The sequence below is a fragment of the Sander vitreus genome, chromosome 1, assembly GCF_031162955.1.
Source record: "Sander vitreus isolate 19-12246 chromosome 1, sanVit1, whole genome shotgun sequence".
In the NCBI taxonomy this organism is placed as follows: domain Eukaryota; kingdom Metazoa; phylum Chordata; class Actinopteri; order Perciformes; family Percidae; genus Sander; species Sander vitreus.
Genome location: NC_135855.1, coordinates 37,917,360 through 37,934,764, shown reverse-complemented (window position 1 = coordinate 37,934,764; position 17,405 = coordinate 37,917,360). Strand labels below are relative to the sequence as shown.

The window sequence follows — 17,405 nt, the reverse complement described above, 5'->3', positions numbered from 1 at the left end:
AGTACGTAACAGGATAATGCATCATCAGTACAGGACATGGTGGTTGTTTTGCTGACAGTGCACCAACACTCTATAACTTGCCCATTTTATGACGAGTTGGACGAAGTGTGGTTTGACCATCCATCGTTTTGCCCGATGGAAGGACATGTGTTGGATTCTGCTGACTGCGATATCTCCAGCTGTACCGATACAACAACTAACTTGACTGGCGAGAGTGTGGACGTAATAACTGTAAGCGAGGCCATTTGACCTTCTAGCAGAAGTAACATAGGCAGACGCATTATAGACATTGGTGTGAATATATATACATACATAGTACATACATACTGTATGTGTCCTGGCTGTCTACTTGTGTTTGGATCACCAAAACGCGATTTAAAACCAAGTGTTAACAGGGCTTTAGACTTCTAACTGATGGATGTTTAACAAAATAACATTTTAATAAACTGCCATCCTCCACTGTCTTTACAGTAAGCAATAGCAAAGTTTTGCTTACCTTTTGTGCCAGTTAACCGCAGTCAACGTTCCCTGCAAAACCTACATGTACCCGCCATTGAAGATTTTCCATTGTGATGCACTTTAAGTATAATTTAGTGTCTGGCAGTTCCCTAATTTCCAACTTAGTTCGGGTTAAATCAGAGACTCACAATGGGTCTATTTCCCAGGATGACACAAGCCTGGAACAATAAGTGCGTTTACATGTACTCCGTATGCGGTATACTGTCGGTGCTCTGCAGTATTTTGATTTCTTAAATGTCATGCATGCAAGAAGAAACCAGGTTTCTCGTATAGAAATCCAATTTTCTGGCTAGATTTCTCCTGGGGAAAGTCAAATTTCTTGGCCATGTACAATAACGTATTATGTTGTCATGCAGCTGTTCAACAGCAGCTGCTACTTGGATATATGATAACATACACTGTTCCAGATAAAATGGAGAATAATCCAAAACAACAAAACAATTACTAAACTTTTCTTTCTAATACAGCCTAATATGGAAGAAGGAGAAAAGGATAGTTTATTGTCTCCCAGTGCTACATTAATGCTGTTTGCATGCTGCATAGTGTTTGTCATTGTTACGATGTTAAGATTGCCCCTGCATTGTGAACCAGCGGTTGATGCAAAGACTGTATAAGCAAAGACCAAACATCTGGATCGCCCCCCTGGTGGCTGGCTGCAGTATAGGTCATAAACCCCGCCCTCCCCATGTTAGCGAATGAGACATGGTCAAGACAAGTACACATCAAATAAATGTTTCCCAAAGATGGTTTCTGTCATTTTAGGTAGTTCTGATCATGCTGTTTGTTCAAGTGTTAATTTTTCTGATAAGTTTGGTTTTTATTAGTTATTTGATGCTATAAAAAAACATGCTGTGAGCTGTGATTGACTCGCGATTGGTCAGGAAGGTGTACGGGCGGGACTTCGATACAGTGGCTCCGCCGCCCGATCACTACTGCGCAGACTCTGGCTCCGAAATTACATGATGTTGACGGCCATATCCGGGGGTTTTTGGCTTCACTTTTGTACATCGGGAGGAAGTGGAGACGTGTCGTCCATCTTTATATACAGTCTGTGGTCAAACCACTTCCTTTATCTGTCAAACAAGGCGTTCTGTTAAGAATGAGTCTCCAAGCAGATATAACCTCGGTCCACCTGAGCCACAGAAGATATTATACAGCTGCACAGTAGTACTCCCTGTGATTAATAAACCGACTTCAAAGTCAGTTATACTCATAAAAACAAGTCTCTTTTTGGACCTGTAAAAGCAACCGTATTCATCATTCTTTTCTAAACGTTTTAAGTTTCATCCCTCTTCATGTTTTAAAAAGCAGCATAACAAAGCCTTTAGATGGAGATTTGTACTGAGCCAAGGGTGGGAACCCTGTTTTAACATCCTGCATACAATTTTGTAGAGCATTTGTAAATTGATCACCATTACCCAGTAATTCAGTTTTTTTATTTTATTTTTTCGTGTGTGTGTGTGTGTGTGTGTGTGTGTGTGTGTGTGTGTGTGTGTATGTATGTAACTACATAAGCTGCAGGATGTGAATTGAACTCATCGTTAAAAACGCCACCAGCAGCACATGAATGTTTAACCCTTCCTCTGAACTCGGCTTCATGACTCTCAGTAATGCTACCCTGTGAGTTTCCTTTCAGCAGGGTGGCCTGTATTACGCCGGGTTCACACTGGACGCAGAAGCGCCTCAAATGCCTGCTTCCTTTCGGCGCCCATGTTAACCAACGTGGCTGTTCACACAGAAGTTCCGCGGCCGATACTTTCGGCATCTGGTCTATTTTCTCCCTGTGCTGCGATCAAATTTGGCAACAAAACACACTGGTAATCTATTATAAACAATATAAAGGATCAATGATATAAATGATATGATAAATGATAAAAAATATGCATCCCGTACAGGACTTGCTAACCCTTTTTATTTTCCTGCCCCTCTCCCTGCCGTTTTCCTGGAGTATCTATTCCCCTAGTCTATAGTCACGACGTTCCCTTTCCGGGATTTCTCCGTTGCCACCAGAAATTTCGCCGGATTTCACTCTGTTCGGCCGGATGTCCGTTACCTTACACTTTCTTTGTGTTGGAATTTTAAACTCTGGTTCTTCTCCGCAGCATTGTGGAGGAAGGTCTGGCAAAGCAAGACTACAATTCCCCAGATTCTTAACCCCCCAGATGATGAAATTTCAAAATCTGCCCATCCACTATATTTATCAGAAATAGCCTTGTATCACTGCTGTTTGTGGTAGTTTTTATTTTTTATTTTTTATTACGTACTTATTACACATATTTGTCAATTGTGTCTAAACAAAGAGAGACCCAGACGAACGTGCACACACACATACACACATACATATTGCCGCACTTCCAGGTCCAGTGGGAACCCGTCGTTATGTGGATTAAAGGTTGAATACGGTTCAATCACCGCTGACTGAACCAGGATCAGCTCTTATTGACAAAGGAAGGGTTAATCATCCCCAGGCATTGTTCATCCCACCTCCTGTGTCTGTTCTGAATGAAACATCGCTCAGTTTTGTTTTGATCCATAAGCACACATGCTTTTCAATGTTTTCAGTGCATAGATGTGGTTGTCCAGTGTGTTTAAGACTTCAAAAATGGCACATATTAAATGTTTAATGAAGAAGTGTAATGACAGTGTCTGTGGCAACAACTGAATGTCTCCACTTTGCAATTTCTTTTTATTGATTTAACATTTTTGTTGACTACATTTCTCGTTGAGACGGAAGGGAAGCATAGACAATAGAAGATATTACCGTTGTTGTGAACCAGCCAGCCACTTTTTCTGTCCTTCCACTCAATCTGGAAAAAAGGATTGTTTTTTTAGAACGTCTCATATCTCTGCTTTTGTATTAAATCACGATTTAACTGGTCTAACTGGCAAAAATGTTCATCCACAAATGTTTTCGGTGGCGAGTTTCTGTGAGAGTGGACTTATCAACCACAGCAGCAAAGTGTCAACACAAAAGTACCCCACAAAACCAACACTTCCTGTAAGCTAATACCAAGCAAAAACATTCAGTATAACTTCCACACACTATAATAGTAAGTTTTTCACTTACATATATTATCCACTACAGGAACACAAGATGACACATCCACCATAGCAGTGGCTCCACCTCTGGGGTGCACTGCAACAGGTACGATGGCCCCCAGTGATGCAGTTTTGTGTTGGCTCGAAATGTCCAGCTGCAGCTTTGTGTAAACGGTTAAATAAGATGACATCAGTTGTCCAAATTGTTTGTTGATGTAGACACGAGATTTATCTGCGCATGCTAAAGCTTCTGCAGTGTTTGATTGGAGAGGTGGCTGCAAGACTCATGCGAGAGTTCATTTTGGGCTCCACCGCTTCCTTTGAATGTCTTGTGTCACACTTGCTCCTTTGCGGATTCTCATCAATTGGATGAATGTAATGTTTTAAGTAAAAAGGGGATACTGCGGAGGAGCAAGATTATGTTTTTATGTTCAGTCTCTTCTAGGCTTTGCTGATGTGCAGGGTTGTTTTTATTGCAGAAAGTTGCTTAGATCATATGCTGCTTCTGATCTTCGGCTGTTTGGCGGCCATGATGAGCTGTTGGCTGCCCCTTGCGTTTACAGCACCACCCTCATACACACACACACACACACACACACACACACACACACACACACACACACACTTCTCCTCCCTCCTATCTGCTCTCTCTGTTTCCCTCTACAAACTCCTATTTCCCCTCTCATCTGTATCATACTTCAGTCTTTCTCTCTCTTACTTCCTCCTGGCTTATATCCTATAGTTTCATGTCTTTTGTACTGCTCCTCCTCCTCCACTGCTCTGTCCTTCCTCGCTCTCCCTCTTCTTCCTCAGAGCCCCTGGAGGAGCACCGGGTGGCCCAGTTCTTGAGGCATTTCTCCACCGACCTCAGCCTGGGCCGCAGCCTCTCTCTGGACTGGGCGCTGGCCCACCACCTCCACCAGTGCTCCTACCACCTCCGCCTCTTCCGAAACTGGCTCATCTCCGGTCAAGACCCCCTAGAGTACTTCTACGGTCAGCCCCTGGCCCCCGCCCTCCATACCCCCAGCCTCACGCCCTGTTCAACCACTGCTCACGGTTTAGTTGTGACTGTGCTTGTTCTGTGGTTGACTCTCATGCTTTGCCTCTTGATGTTTCTGCATGCTTGCCTGTTTCTGTGGTTATGCAGATTGCAAGCTGGATTGGTGTGAGCTGTTTGGGGTTTTTGGGGCCTTTTTTTGCGACTACTATCCTCCCCCTCTGCAGTGGTGTCCGTAGCTTTTCCCCCTCCTTTTTCTGCGCAAATCCTGAGTTTGTAATTTGATTTTTTTTTTTTAGGATTCCTAAACCTTTATGAAATAAAATTTAAGCCACAGTTTTCTGAATTTAGGTGTAACAAAATATTAGAAGTAGGGCTACAACTAAAAACTGTTGAATAGTCTGTCCATTATCTATCTATAAATCAGGATATCGCTGTGCGTGTGTCCTCACACATGCGCAGGACAGCAGCAGAGGCGGGGAGTAGCTGAATCCCTACAAGGCTCATTGATTGCGGTTCACCGGCTACAGGTGTCTTGCCAAAAACTGAACATCCGCCAAGAACTCATTGCTGTCTACCCTACATGCAAATGATGAAATAAGGGACACGTTGATGAGACGCAACCGAGCCGCGACTGATTGAGCCACACTGCAACATGTGTTTACAGGTTGGGGCTCTCCAGCGCGTTGTTTTGTTGCCCATTTCTACGGCCGTTCTGCGTGCTGCTCCCCCGGGTTCCCTGCTTCTTCCACCCGGGCCACATTGCCTAAAACTACCACGATGTGTGTCTGCTACAAGGAAAAAAGAGGACAAGTAAAGATCTCTACATGAGCCGCAGCCGAACCGCGACTGACTGAACCTGCAACATGTGTTACAGGTTGAGTACACTGGTTCTGGAAAAAGCTGCAAGCAGCAATACAGGGGGACAAACAGGCACACTTTGAACGGGCACTGCACTAGTTTTCTTGATTATAGTTCTGTAAAATGCCAGAAATTGAAATTTGAGTGGCCGGGTTGGCTCAGTTGGTAGAGAAGGCACACATATACATAGAGGTTTATGCCTCGACGTAGAGGTCCAGGGTTCAAGTCCGACCTGTGCCATTTTCCTGCATGTCTTCCCCCTCTCTCTCCCCTTTCTTACCTAGCTGTCCTGTCCATTAAAGGTGGAAAAGCCCAAAAAAAAAGGAAGAAAGAAATGGAAAAAAAAACTTAAAATGGCCCAAAGATATTGAGTTACTTTAGGACAAAAAAAATCAGTAAATATTCCCATATGAGCAGCTGGAACATTTGTGGTACTTTTGCTTAAAAATGACAACAATGAATTGAGTAATTGTTTTAGCTCTAATCAAAAGTTTGAAATTGTTTAAAAAAAATAAAAGATAATTTTAATGTCAAAAATAGATTTCCTTTTATTAAAGTCATGCTTGAAAATATACCACAGAATTTAAGTAACCTTACTTAAATTCTGTGGTATATTTTCAAGCATAATTTTTCTTGACAACAAACCATGTTTTTAAGATAATTTGGGGCTTTTCCCTTTATTTGATAGTGACAGTGGATAGACAGGAAAGGTGGGAGAGAGATGGGGGATGACACACAGCAAAGGGCCACAGGTCGGACTCAAACCCGGGCCGCTGCAAAGGACTGAGCCTACATGGGGTGCACGCTCTTACTGGGTGAGCTAGAGGTCGCCCCGACAACAAACCATGTTTAAATGAATAGTCTGAAGATGACAAAATATCATAAACTCTGCATTCAACTGTCCAATATTTAACTCAAATTTCAGACTTTGTGTTCTGGTCTGTCCCATTTTCTTTTCTCCTCTCGCTCGCTGTTAAAAAAATGTACACTCCCCAAACTCTATTAACAAGGTCCATAAAATTGGCATGTTGTATTGTGAATTTACCAGAAGCATTTCTATCTAATTAACCAAGTCAAGACAAACTGGCATTACTGTTGCAATCATGCACACAGTAAAACAGCAACACACATCATTTTCGCTGTTACGCCAGTTGGTTTCAGGTTAAGGCCACCAAAATGGAAACAAAATGACACTTAATTTATTTTGGCAGGAAATGTAATTACAGCAGCAACGGACAAGGAGCACAATAATTAGTTTGAGAAAATGTCAAACAACAAACAAGCAATAATAAAACCTGAGCAGAGTGTTCCCCCTCACCATCACCAAGTGATGTTTTTATACACTGCGGCGTTTACGAGGCCAACATGTCGTTGAGTGCAGACTGAAATGTGTCTGTATCATAAATATCGAACTGTCTTGGTCATATTCTTAGTCTTGTTTGCCTATTCTTTAATCAGATGTTTCCCGATCTAAATCACGAAACTTTGCTTATGTTAGACTTTATTTTATGTCAACAACAAGCAACATTAAACACTAATGCATTGAGAAGTATTGATGCATTTTTTTCATGAAGTCAGCAACAACTAGTATAAGTAGCCAAAATAAGATGGCAAACCAATACAACTTGAGACATAACTGCTTGTGTAGGTATATTTATTTCAACATAAACATGTGTTTAAAAGATCTACATACCTACACATTACAAAATAAACAAATAGAATAATGTCATACACTGTAAAACTTAAGTCCATAGACCTTTCTCTCTAGAGCGTGCGGGAGACTAGCCTCGTGAGACCATCCTGATCTCGCAAGCTCCAGATTTCCACTCGCAGATCAGTCTGGCATCTTGAGATAGAGAAAATTTGGAGCCGTTCGCCAAACGACCGACCAATCAGCGTTGGTTTTGAGGCGGCTTAACATGGCGGCTTCCACGGATGAGATGAGCGTAGCTATCGCGCAAGTTTTATCCGAATTAGAAAGTATTCCTTCATTGAAAGAAGAGCAAAAAACGGCACTGGAGGCTTTTCTCGGAGGAAAAGATGTTTTTGCTCTTCTTCAGAAGTGTACCGTGAAAACTTGGTGGGTCGTTGTCGTTGATGAGGTTCATGTCACATACAAATGGTAAGTTTAAAAACGTTAGCTACGTTAGCTACGTTACCTAACTTAATTGTATGTTAAACATATTAGAAGAACCGCAGGGTCCTTGAAGCCAAATTAATGCTAGCTACACTAACTTAGCTAGCTTCGTTGATCTGATTGGTTGATTCTGCCCGTCTATCACCAACATAGGTGGTGATAGACAGATGGTTTATCCAATCAGCTAACCAGTATTTTCGCCCCTTTACAAAAGTTCTCCAACGGAAAGTTCCCAGATGGATACGCCGAGCAAATGCAAAGCAATCCATCTGGAGTCAGGTTAAGTGGGAGGCAGGACATGACCTGGATTACACTGCGTCATGTAGCTGATTCATAATTTGGTCATAAACAACCGAGTCTCTTGCCGTTCCTTGAATTTCTCTGACGATTTGGGCGCTGGCCCTTACCGACAGAAGTTCCCAAGTCTTGTCTCAAAACATTTTGGTAGGAATCTTCGTGTAAATGACCCTTCGTCACCCTAGGATAGTTTCCTTTTTTCCGGGTTCGCGCCAGCTGCATTAACACGCCCACTCGCTTTTTCGGAAAAATTACTGTCTGGGCTCAATCAGACATAACAGTCTTTCTACTAGGGAGATGAACATTCAGGATTGTTTAGGGGCGCTGCGGTAGTGCTACTGTAGTTTTCTTCATATTCAAGTGTCTGTTTTTATACAAATTAGAATATTCGTTGACAGCCCCAGTACCTACAGTGTACAGCAGATGTTGAATACAAACAATAAATTATCAGCACATTCCTCCTCAAACTGTATATAAATCAACATATAGCACATAGCGTCATATTGGCAGTGGGGTTTTGACAACATAATATGTTTCCACATTAAGGCGAGGCTGCTGACGAGGCAACATGATCTCGGCTCCACGCTGTCTCGCTTCAAGATTAAAGTTTTTTTTTTATGCTTCCAGCTATGAGTAGAAAATCTATCATCACTAGCCTGAACCTCTATGTTTCATAAAGGTACAGAAACTGGTATTATTAATCAACATTACATTCAACTCTTTGGAGTCAGCTGGTGTGTTTGAATTAGATTTTAATGCCTCCTACCTGACCTTAACCAGCATGTGATTCCTGCTTGTTTTCTGTACATTTAGCAAACTCCCACCGGTGCAAATGAACGCAGTAAAAACGTCCTCTGAGGTTCTTGGACGATCGAAGCAGGCTGTAGTTTGACGCTTTGTGTTTGGTGAAATGTGGCTTGGTTGTGAACTAACAGTGGATGAACTGCCTTGGATAACATGTGTTGGACCTGAGCTGCAGTCTGGACAGCTTTGACCATTGTGTGCTGCTGTCAGAGCTAAAGCTTCTGTGTGGTGGAACTGGCCACAAAAAGTTAGAAGTTAATGTTTTTGAGATCTGCTTGCTTTTTGCAAATACAGCGAGACGTTTTGAGATGTGTAGACTTGTTACCATTTGATATGGTGTCATGTTGTCTTGGCGTTCAGCATGGTTTTTTTGCAACTTGCCTGCGCGGAAATGAACCGTAGAGGCTGGCAGAAGTTTGCAGTGGGTTAGGGCCCGTTCAGAAACAGGAGCAGGATCCAGAGCAACGCGTTGAGGTGTAGTGTAAGGGTGGCATTGGGGCAGTGGTGTCGGGTATCAGCTGAAGTGGTTCTGCCTGCTCCTCTTCTGACTGCCTGGTTTAACTGAGGTCTGATGTGCCTGCGGGCGCCGTGTCTCTCCTCTGCCACAGGCTTCGAAGGCTGCTCCATGGTGCCCTCCATCTATCCTCTGGAAACGCTGCACAACTCGCTGTCGCTGAAACAGGTCAGCGAGTTCCTCACCGGTGTATGCGAGAGCGCAGGGGATCCCCACACCAGGACCACCAGAGGTTAGAACACGGCACAAATTCATGTCTTTCCTTACTGTGTATTAGGGCTGGGACAATATGCCTTTGTCCAGATTGGATTCTTTCACGATACATGGGTGCCGATTTGATTTGTAATGCCGTTTTAATTTATTGCGATTCTAGAAGTATTGAGTCGTGTGATTTTCTTTTCCTTCTTTAACAAAAACAAAAGTTGAATACCGTAATTCCTCCAATAAAAACCAGGGCCTTTATTTACCATAACTGCAAAAGGTACCAGGCTTTTATTTGAAGCAGGCTTTTGCTAGAGGCAGGCCTTTATTTCTAATTCCATTTGTTTGATAAGTATAATTGTTTAAAAACTTTTTAAATTAAAAGCCATAGCGTTCCAGAGGACAGAGACCATTCATTTTTTAACAAACATTTGCAAAAATAGCACCATATACAACAACAGCCAGATGGGAGTAGAGGACGACAAAGTAATTTGGGTCAGAATGAATCAAAGACCACCATTGTGTCAGTTTTAACCCTGTAAATGTACCGGGTATTGCTGGTACATTACAATAAGAGCATTCGGTAGTTTTGAAAATCACATTACTGGGATGCAGAATACCATTTTCTGATTAGCGTTACAGACGGTAGCTGTAACCAGCATGAAAATGAAAAAAAAGTCTTTCTCACAGCTACACATATGCTGTGTGTGTATTAGGCCTCTGTCACATCATGAGATCCAGTGTCACCACATAAAAACTACCTGAGTGAGCGCCTCCCGTCCAGCGACGCAAGGATGTCCCTCCCTGAAGCAGAGGATGAGGTCGTCTTCGCTCCCATCAGCTTTCACAGACAGTCCACAAACTTGATAGACTTTTGGAAGATATCCACGTCCAGTTTGTCCCAGGCGGCGACCACCCAGTCCACAAGCAGGCATCGGGCGGGGGCTTTTAAGTTACCTGCGTCTGTGTAGCCTACTCCTTATCTGCATCCCCAGCCATCCGCTGATCGTAGGCATCGTGCAGGCTCGCCTTGAATTGGCCTTAATTTAAGACGGGCCTTTATTTGTCCATGTTGACAATGCCCCCGGCCACTATCAGAGACCCGGCGTTTAATTGACTACCGTTTTTTTTGAGGAATTACGGTAATACACTTCTAGAGACAATATATCATGACATAAAAAACATTTCTAAAAACGAATTGTTTTCTAGGAAGAATGCACATGTCAGTCACATGTCAGTCGGTCAGTCTGACATTTAATTTGTAAATAAGTACATAACATGTATTTTCCCCCAACCCTACCCTGTAAACATCATAATCATCATCACTTAACTTGACCTGGCCTTGCTTTATCCCCGCAGCTCTGTCCGCCATGTTTGACACACACAACCAGCCGTCAGTGGACTCGTACATCCCTCAGAGAGTGCTCACTTCCTCCATCTCTCTCAGATCTCGTTCTGACAGACCCCCTTGGTGTGAGTATCACAGCACCTCCTCGTTGCCACCATGATTTGACGTTTCTAGGTCGGCCTCGCTCGGCTGTCTCAGTTTCAGACGTCTGTGGATTATTTATGGAATACAAGCGGTCCATCACAGTCTCAGAGTTTAGTCTGTGTTAGTTCTGTCCGTCATATTTTCAGAAGAACCCAATGAACCAACACTTTGGTCTTTTCCTGAAAAATTAAAACGTACTCGTTTTTACTTCTTTGTGCTGATTTTGGCATGTTTAGCTAGTTGAATCAAATAACAATTATTTTCATCGTTGATTAATCTGTCGATTATTTTCTCGATTAATAGATCGCTTGTTTGGTCTATAAAATGTAAAAAAAAAAAAAATAATGATGACGAGTGTTTCCCAAAGTCCAAGATGACGTCCTCAATTGTCTTGTTTTGTCCACAACTCAAAGCTATTCCGTTTACTGTCACAGAGGAGAGAAGAAACTAGAAAATATTCACATTGAAGAAGCTGGAATCTTCTTCATCTAACTTGTTTTTTCATAAAAAATGACTCCAGTTATCGATTAGCAAAATGGTTGGTTGATTTATTTAATAGTTGACAACTAATCGATTAACCTTTGCAGCTCTAGAGACGAACAATTTAGTTCTGTTAGTATTCTTATTCCCTCTCATATTGGTGCTGTGGGTTATTTTCTCTTCCTGCAGACAGCAGCGGTCCGTCCAGCACAGTATCGAGCGCTGGACCGTCTTCTCCCACTACAGCTGACACTTCCCCACGCTTCAGCTTCAGCGATAAGATCTGCCTCACCCCTCAGAGCAGCGAGGAAACTCACTCCTCTCAAAACACTTCCACTCAGCCAGTGCCCGCCGTCGGGTCACAAGGCCTTGACCCAACTTGCTCTGCTCTCTCAAGCCTCGCCGAAGTCCCTCTGACTCCAAAAAACTCCCCAGAGGATGACGCCGAGCTCTGCGATGTTACCGGTTGCCAGGCTGATGATCCCGAATATGCACAGAAAGGGCCAGAGGGGGCTCCTGCAGCCGAAGATGCCTCCGGCGTTGCAATTTCAGATCCTGGCCTGAGAGCGCCTTGCTCTGCATTGGCGGAGCTCACTCTGGCTCGGATGGAGAGTTACTGCCTCCCGAGCTCTCTGCCGGTGCTGCTGGAGCTCCGAGAGAGCAGCAGCGAGGCAGGCTCCAGCTCCCAGACGCCCCAGTCTCCGGAGGGACCCGACGAGTTCTTTGACACTCAGGAGTCGATGGAGTTGTGGATGGACAGTCCAGAAAGCCTCCCGCATCCCGAGACGCCTGTAGAGCCGTAGAGTGCTGAATCTTCAGAACAACAAATCTGTCAGAAAATCCTTCTTGTTGTTGAGTATGAGCATAGAGGCTCAGTACTGTGCTACAGCCGACCGGGCCTTCCAACTCCTCTAGCTTGATGACTACTGTGTTTTGAGTAGTAATGAACAGGCGGCTGATTTTCACACTAGGCTCTGTGTTGGAGAATCATTTTAAAAACACACTGGAGACACACCAGTGACACCACTGACCCACTTTTGACAGCCCACTGGTTCAGTTCATCTGTCTGTAAAGCCACTTGTTGTCAGTTTTATTGTCAAGCTCTCTGTTACTGTGAGTTATATGCTGTCGCACGAGCCCTTTCCTTAAAGCTGCATTAATCAATTTATGGCCACTAGGGGGCAGAAACACCCAGAGACCTACAGCCCTGACATGCTATCACCTTATAAAGCTGTTATAGGGAAGGTGTTACACATCCGGCAGACAAAGAACAAAGTCATCATCCCATTGGACTTGTGTTTATGTCCACATAATGAATTTAAGTCCAATATTCGCTCTCCTTTTAGTTCTGGTTTGCTCTCCACCAACCTGTCTGTCTGCCATGTTGTGCGGGGCAGATACTGTAGTGTACAGTGGGTTGATCAGGAGTTGAGAGAGAGAGCGTTGAGTCTTAAAGGGATAGTCTGGATCTTTTGAAGTGTGGCTGTATGAGCTACTTTTCCATAGTCAGTGTATTAGCTACAGTAGATGACGCCCCTGTTTGGAAAACAGTCATTTTGCCTCACAGAACGCGGGAGTTGTTGGTCTACCGCTGCCTAGTTTGTTTTTGTTATTGTGTGACTTTGGTGAATCTGTTACAGATTAAAACACCAAAGTCACACAACAACACAAACAAAGTAACCGATGGAGGCAGCGATAGAGCAGAAACTCCTGTGTTCTGCAAGGTAAAATGACTGTTCTTGTCAAAGGAGTCTGGTGGCTTTGAAGAGAGAATAGATAATGGCTTCTATTCCCACTGTGTAAACTTAACCTGATGTTTTTATGTTTTTTTTTTTGGGTGGCTTAAATAGGTTTTGCAGCTACCTCCAATCAACAGCAGTGCATTGCTTAGCTTCCGTGTCGGGACACTGACAAATGCTGATGACTGATAAATACCTCAAACAACCCCACCTCAAAACACCAGAACTATCCCTTTAAAACTGTACAGGAGCTGTGCTGTAAAACTAAAACACTGAGCTAAAGGCTTGTCTCATTTCATGTGTTCAATGGATTCATTGTGACCATCAAGGTATTAATTAATGGAGCTTTAAGTTGTTAAATCTGTCTCGCGTCTTTCTTCCCTTCAGCCTTAACCCTTGGACAGCTGCAGTAGAGAAGTTCTCCCATTTCCCAACGTTCATAACATTCATCATCCAGTTTTCTTTGTTTCTTTTTTTCTGGATATAGTGGCTCATAGACTCACTTTGTTTTTATGAGTAACAGGAAATGACTCGCAGTACAAGACAGATACAAAATACAATCCGTGGCTCTTCGTCGTCCGCCAGCGCCCATCCTGTGCTGAGCTCCTGTGGCGCTACATGTTTAGTACCTGCATCACCCGCTGTGATGTGCATCTTCATTGCTGCCAGTAAAATAGAATAAGTGTTCAATCTCCAGGTCAAACTGTGTGTGCACTGCTTACTGCCAAAGTCCTTAAGCCTCATTAAAGATTTAATATAATCAGATAGGAATTGATTGAGAAAGAAAATATTTATTTTGAAATTGCATCTTGAAAAGAAAAAGAAAAAAAGTCTGGTATTTTTGATACCCATATCAGCTATTTAATTGTACTATATAGCTATTTTTTTTTTTGTAGAATCACCTCATGATGTGGGAAAATCTGAAAGCTAATCTCTCATTTTATCACTGAACAAACAGGAGGAACATTTTTACATGTAATGTGCTTTGATTGTGGCAAGCAGTTATGTAGCAGATCTGTATGTGTGTTTGGGGGGGGGAGGGGGTGCACACATGCTTGAGAAGCAATTCAGGTAGATGAGTATGCACGCTTTTGTGTTTAATCATTGGGATTTCATGTTACATTTCAATGTACTGTAGAGGTGAAAAACACAGCTGTGAGTTAGTGAAACTCTGTCATCCTGTCTTTGTGTGTACAGATTACCGCTCTGTTTTGCTTTTGTGCTGCAGGTCCTGTTTGCGTAAAGGGTCAATTCACTCAAATTACGGGAAAAAAAAAGTCTAAAACATTGCCTCACTTGAGCTAAAGTGAGCGTATATCAGGATATCTAGTCATGCAGATAGTTTGGGTTTTATTTGTTCTGGTTCTGACATTTCTTTCTCTAATTGTGATGCTCAAAATATCTAAAATGTATTTTTTGTTTGTTTTTTAAATCAGCAGCCATGTGTCTTTCCAGAACAAGTATCCCCATCACTTTGGATCCTTTACACCACACTTGTCTTTGGAACTACTGTAATCTATACAGTACTTAATATCAGGTTGAATATCAGTAAGTGCATTTCCAACCAAGTTTTTTTTTGTACGTTTTCAATTTGCGTATTAAAGTGGAAAACCCTAGAAATTTGAAAAGTCAAAATACCACAAGTTTGCTTGGCTTGGCTGAGGTGGAAAAGTTCGTGTATCAATAAAAACGAAATGTGACCAAGTGCAACGGAAACAGATGAATAAATCACGACGTACATGATACAGGAAACGGACATAAATGTCTATCGTGTTTTTCCATAATTTGAGGTTTGACTGATGCTCTTAATTAAATCATCTTGTTGGTTTAACAGCACCCGACTGGATAATTGGCACCACCAACCGTTTATCTTGATGCGCTCAACTCCTAATATTTTCAGTACAGTAACAGTAGTGGATCAAACCGTGCATTATTCACGTTTTATTTAGCCGGGGTCTGGAAATTCTGTTAACATTTGTGCTACATTTGGAGAAAAACTTGGCTAGTGTTTCTCTCTGGTTTGAGGTTTCAAGCTCATTTCACTTTGTTGCATCTGTAACCACACCCCCATCAGTGATGTCACAGTGTGCTGCATTACACCTGTACACCACTGCAGCAAGGTGGAGGTTAAATCATGGGGGTATTAAGAAAAATTAGATACCAAGATATTGATATCCAAGATTGCAGACCCATAACGTTTTTATGAGTGTTGCTCAATGGTTGCATACTCATAGTTAGCGTTGGGTACCGAAACCCTTTGGCAATGTGGCACCGGTGCATAAACGAGCGGTATATACTGGGCCGAATAGCAACGCGGATTTCGGTGCCTCATTTCGGTGCCACTTAAATGCCTGCGCTTCTCTCTGATGCTCCGAAACAGTCGTTAAAGGCAACAGAAGCATCGCTGCATGTGACGCTATTTAACATAATACACTTGACAGCAGCTAACGTTAGCCTACCGTTAGCTAGCAGCTGGATTAAACACGGTTAAAATGCTGACAGCTAAACGGTGTGACGTGGGACTGTATTTCACTGTAGAGGATTCCAACACCGAGACGTACAACTGTCTGCTGTTGCCGTTGTCGGAAAAACAACACACACGGTGCGTTCACTTGAAACTCACCTCGCCAGCCTCGTGGTGCATTCAAAGTTATTGTAAAATACCCTTTTCCCATCTGGTGGTTGTTTTTGTCGTTAGCAATTTACTGGTGAAATAAGTCATTATTACATTATTAATAAATTGTTTAATTTTGACCATATGTCCTTAGCAATAAACAAACCGTTCTTTAATGTCGCCAACTTTAGTTATTAAAAAAAAGAAGCTTTTTTTAAAGTATCGGTTCAGGCACCGCTTAGGCACCGCTTAGGCACCGGCACCGTTTTAAAAGTATCACTTCAGCACCGGTATCAGAAAAAACCTAAATGATACCCAACCCTCATAGTCCTCTGGCCGAGCCGGTTAAAAGCATGCACACTTTCCTTGGGTGACTTCCTGTTGGCTCTCTGCACACATGAATGTGATAAAATGTATTGTAATGTATTGATTCTGCTCTTTAGGACTTTCCAAATGTTATTGGATGGGATGAGTCAGATTCTGATCATACAAAGAGTCATTTTGTGGTGTTTGTGGTGCTCAGGAACAAGTGTAATCATTTCACAGCTTTTCCTTTTGTAGTACAAATTTGTGTTTGTGGACAGTTGTTGGGCATTTATCTTAAAGCTCTGAGCACCACAAACCGGAGGGTCAGAATCGAGGCAGAAATCTCGGAGACAGATGTCTCAAACCCTAAACAAATGAAGCTATAGGTGAGAAAATGTAATTTGGGTGAACTGACCCTTTTAAAACCTGCTCAGAAATCCACCTTTTAATCTTCGAGGATGAATCGTCTGATGGACTGTGTAGTAATCCAATACAGAGCTCCCTGCTGAGCGCTTTGTGAACCTGTTGGATAATAAGCTTTGGTTTAGATGCACAATGTGTGTTTTCCTCAGATCTGTGCTGACTGTACTGAACGACTTCACAAACGTTTTCTGTCTGTTGTTCTGGGGACAATTCCCCTTCTGTGTGAAGTTAAATCATTTGGTTTTTAGAAAGATCATTATATGAAACATCCACAGTGATCTGTAATACTTCTGACAATGTTACAAAATACAGCTATTGGAACATGAATTCCATTTGTGGGTCTACTTTGTTTTTTGGTTTAGTATCATGATTTCTGTCCTTCCCAAAATAAACCAATAAAATAATCAAGTATATAGAAAAAAACTAAAGATTCAAAGTAAAGTTTCATTAAAACATTGAAAACATATAAATATCTGCAAATATGCATGCTAGGGCTGCAACTAACAATTATTTTCATTGTTGATTAATATATCTTATTTTCTTGATTAATCGATTAGTTGTTTGGTTTATAAAATGTTAAAAAATAGTGTGCTTCCCAAGGCCCAATATGACATCTTTGAATGTCTTGTTTTGTCCAAAACTCCAAAGACATTAAGTTTACTGTCACACAGGAGCAAATATTAATTTCTTTATGGAGCTGTCATCTTGAAATTAGTCTATAACCAGGGATTGCTCTGTTGCCGACGGAAATTATGCCGGATTTCACTCATTTAGGGCAGATATCCATTACCTTGGGCTTTCTTTGTGTTGGCATGTAATGTCATGCATGTACATGTCCCACCAAAACTGGTCTACAAGTTCCTTCCCGAGGCTATTTTGCAGAGGCGCTGTTGCTCCGTGCTGTGCTCAGCACCGCCCAAGACAATTGTGATTGGTTTAAAGAAATGCCAGTAAACCAGAGCACGCTTTCTCCCATCCTGGA

The 17,405-nt window shown here is 42.4% G+C and overlaps 1 protein-coding gene across 7 annotated transcripts in view; it reads left to right on the top strand.

Annotated features, from left to right (window-relative positions):
• The window catches only part of ppip5k1a (diphosphoinositol pentakisphosphate kinase 1a), a 46,623-nt gene extending 29,873 nt beyond the window's left edge, over window positions 1–16,750 (top strand). For 6 of the 7 annotated variants that reach the window (XM_078254764.1, XM_078254745.1, XM_078254726.1 and 3 more), the window contains 3 exons: window positions 9,263–9,400; window positions 10,729–10,842; window positions 11,531–16,750. In XM_078254764.1, coding sequence (XP_078110890.1) covers window positions 9,263–9,400; window positions 10,729–10,842; window positions 11,531–12,144 — 866 coding nt within the window. In that variant the 3' untranslated portion in view covers window positions 12,145–16,750. Of the gene's footprint in view, window positions 1–3,604; window positions 3,665–4,371; window positions 4,552–9,262; window positions 9,401–10,728; window positions 10,843–11,530 lie in introns of all 7 variants that reach the window. The other variant, XM_078254786.1, reaches the window with a different exon arrangement.
• Window positions 16,751–17,405: the final 655 nt, after the last annotated feature.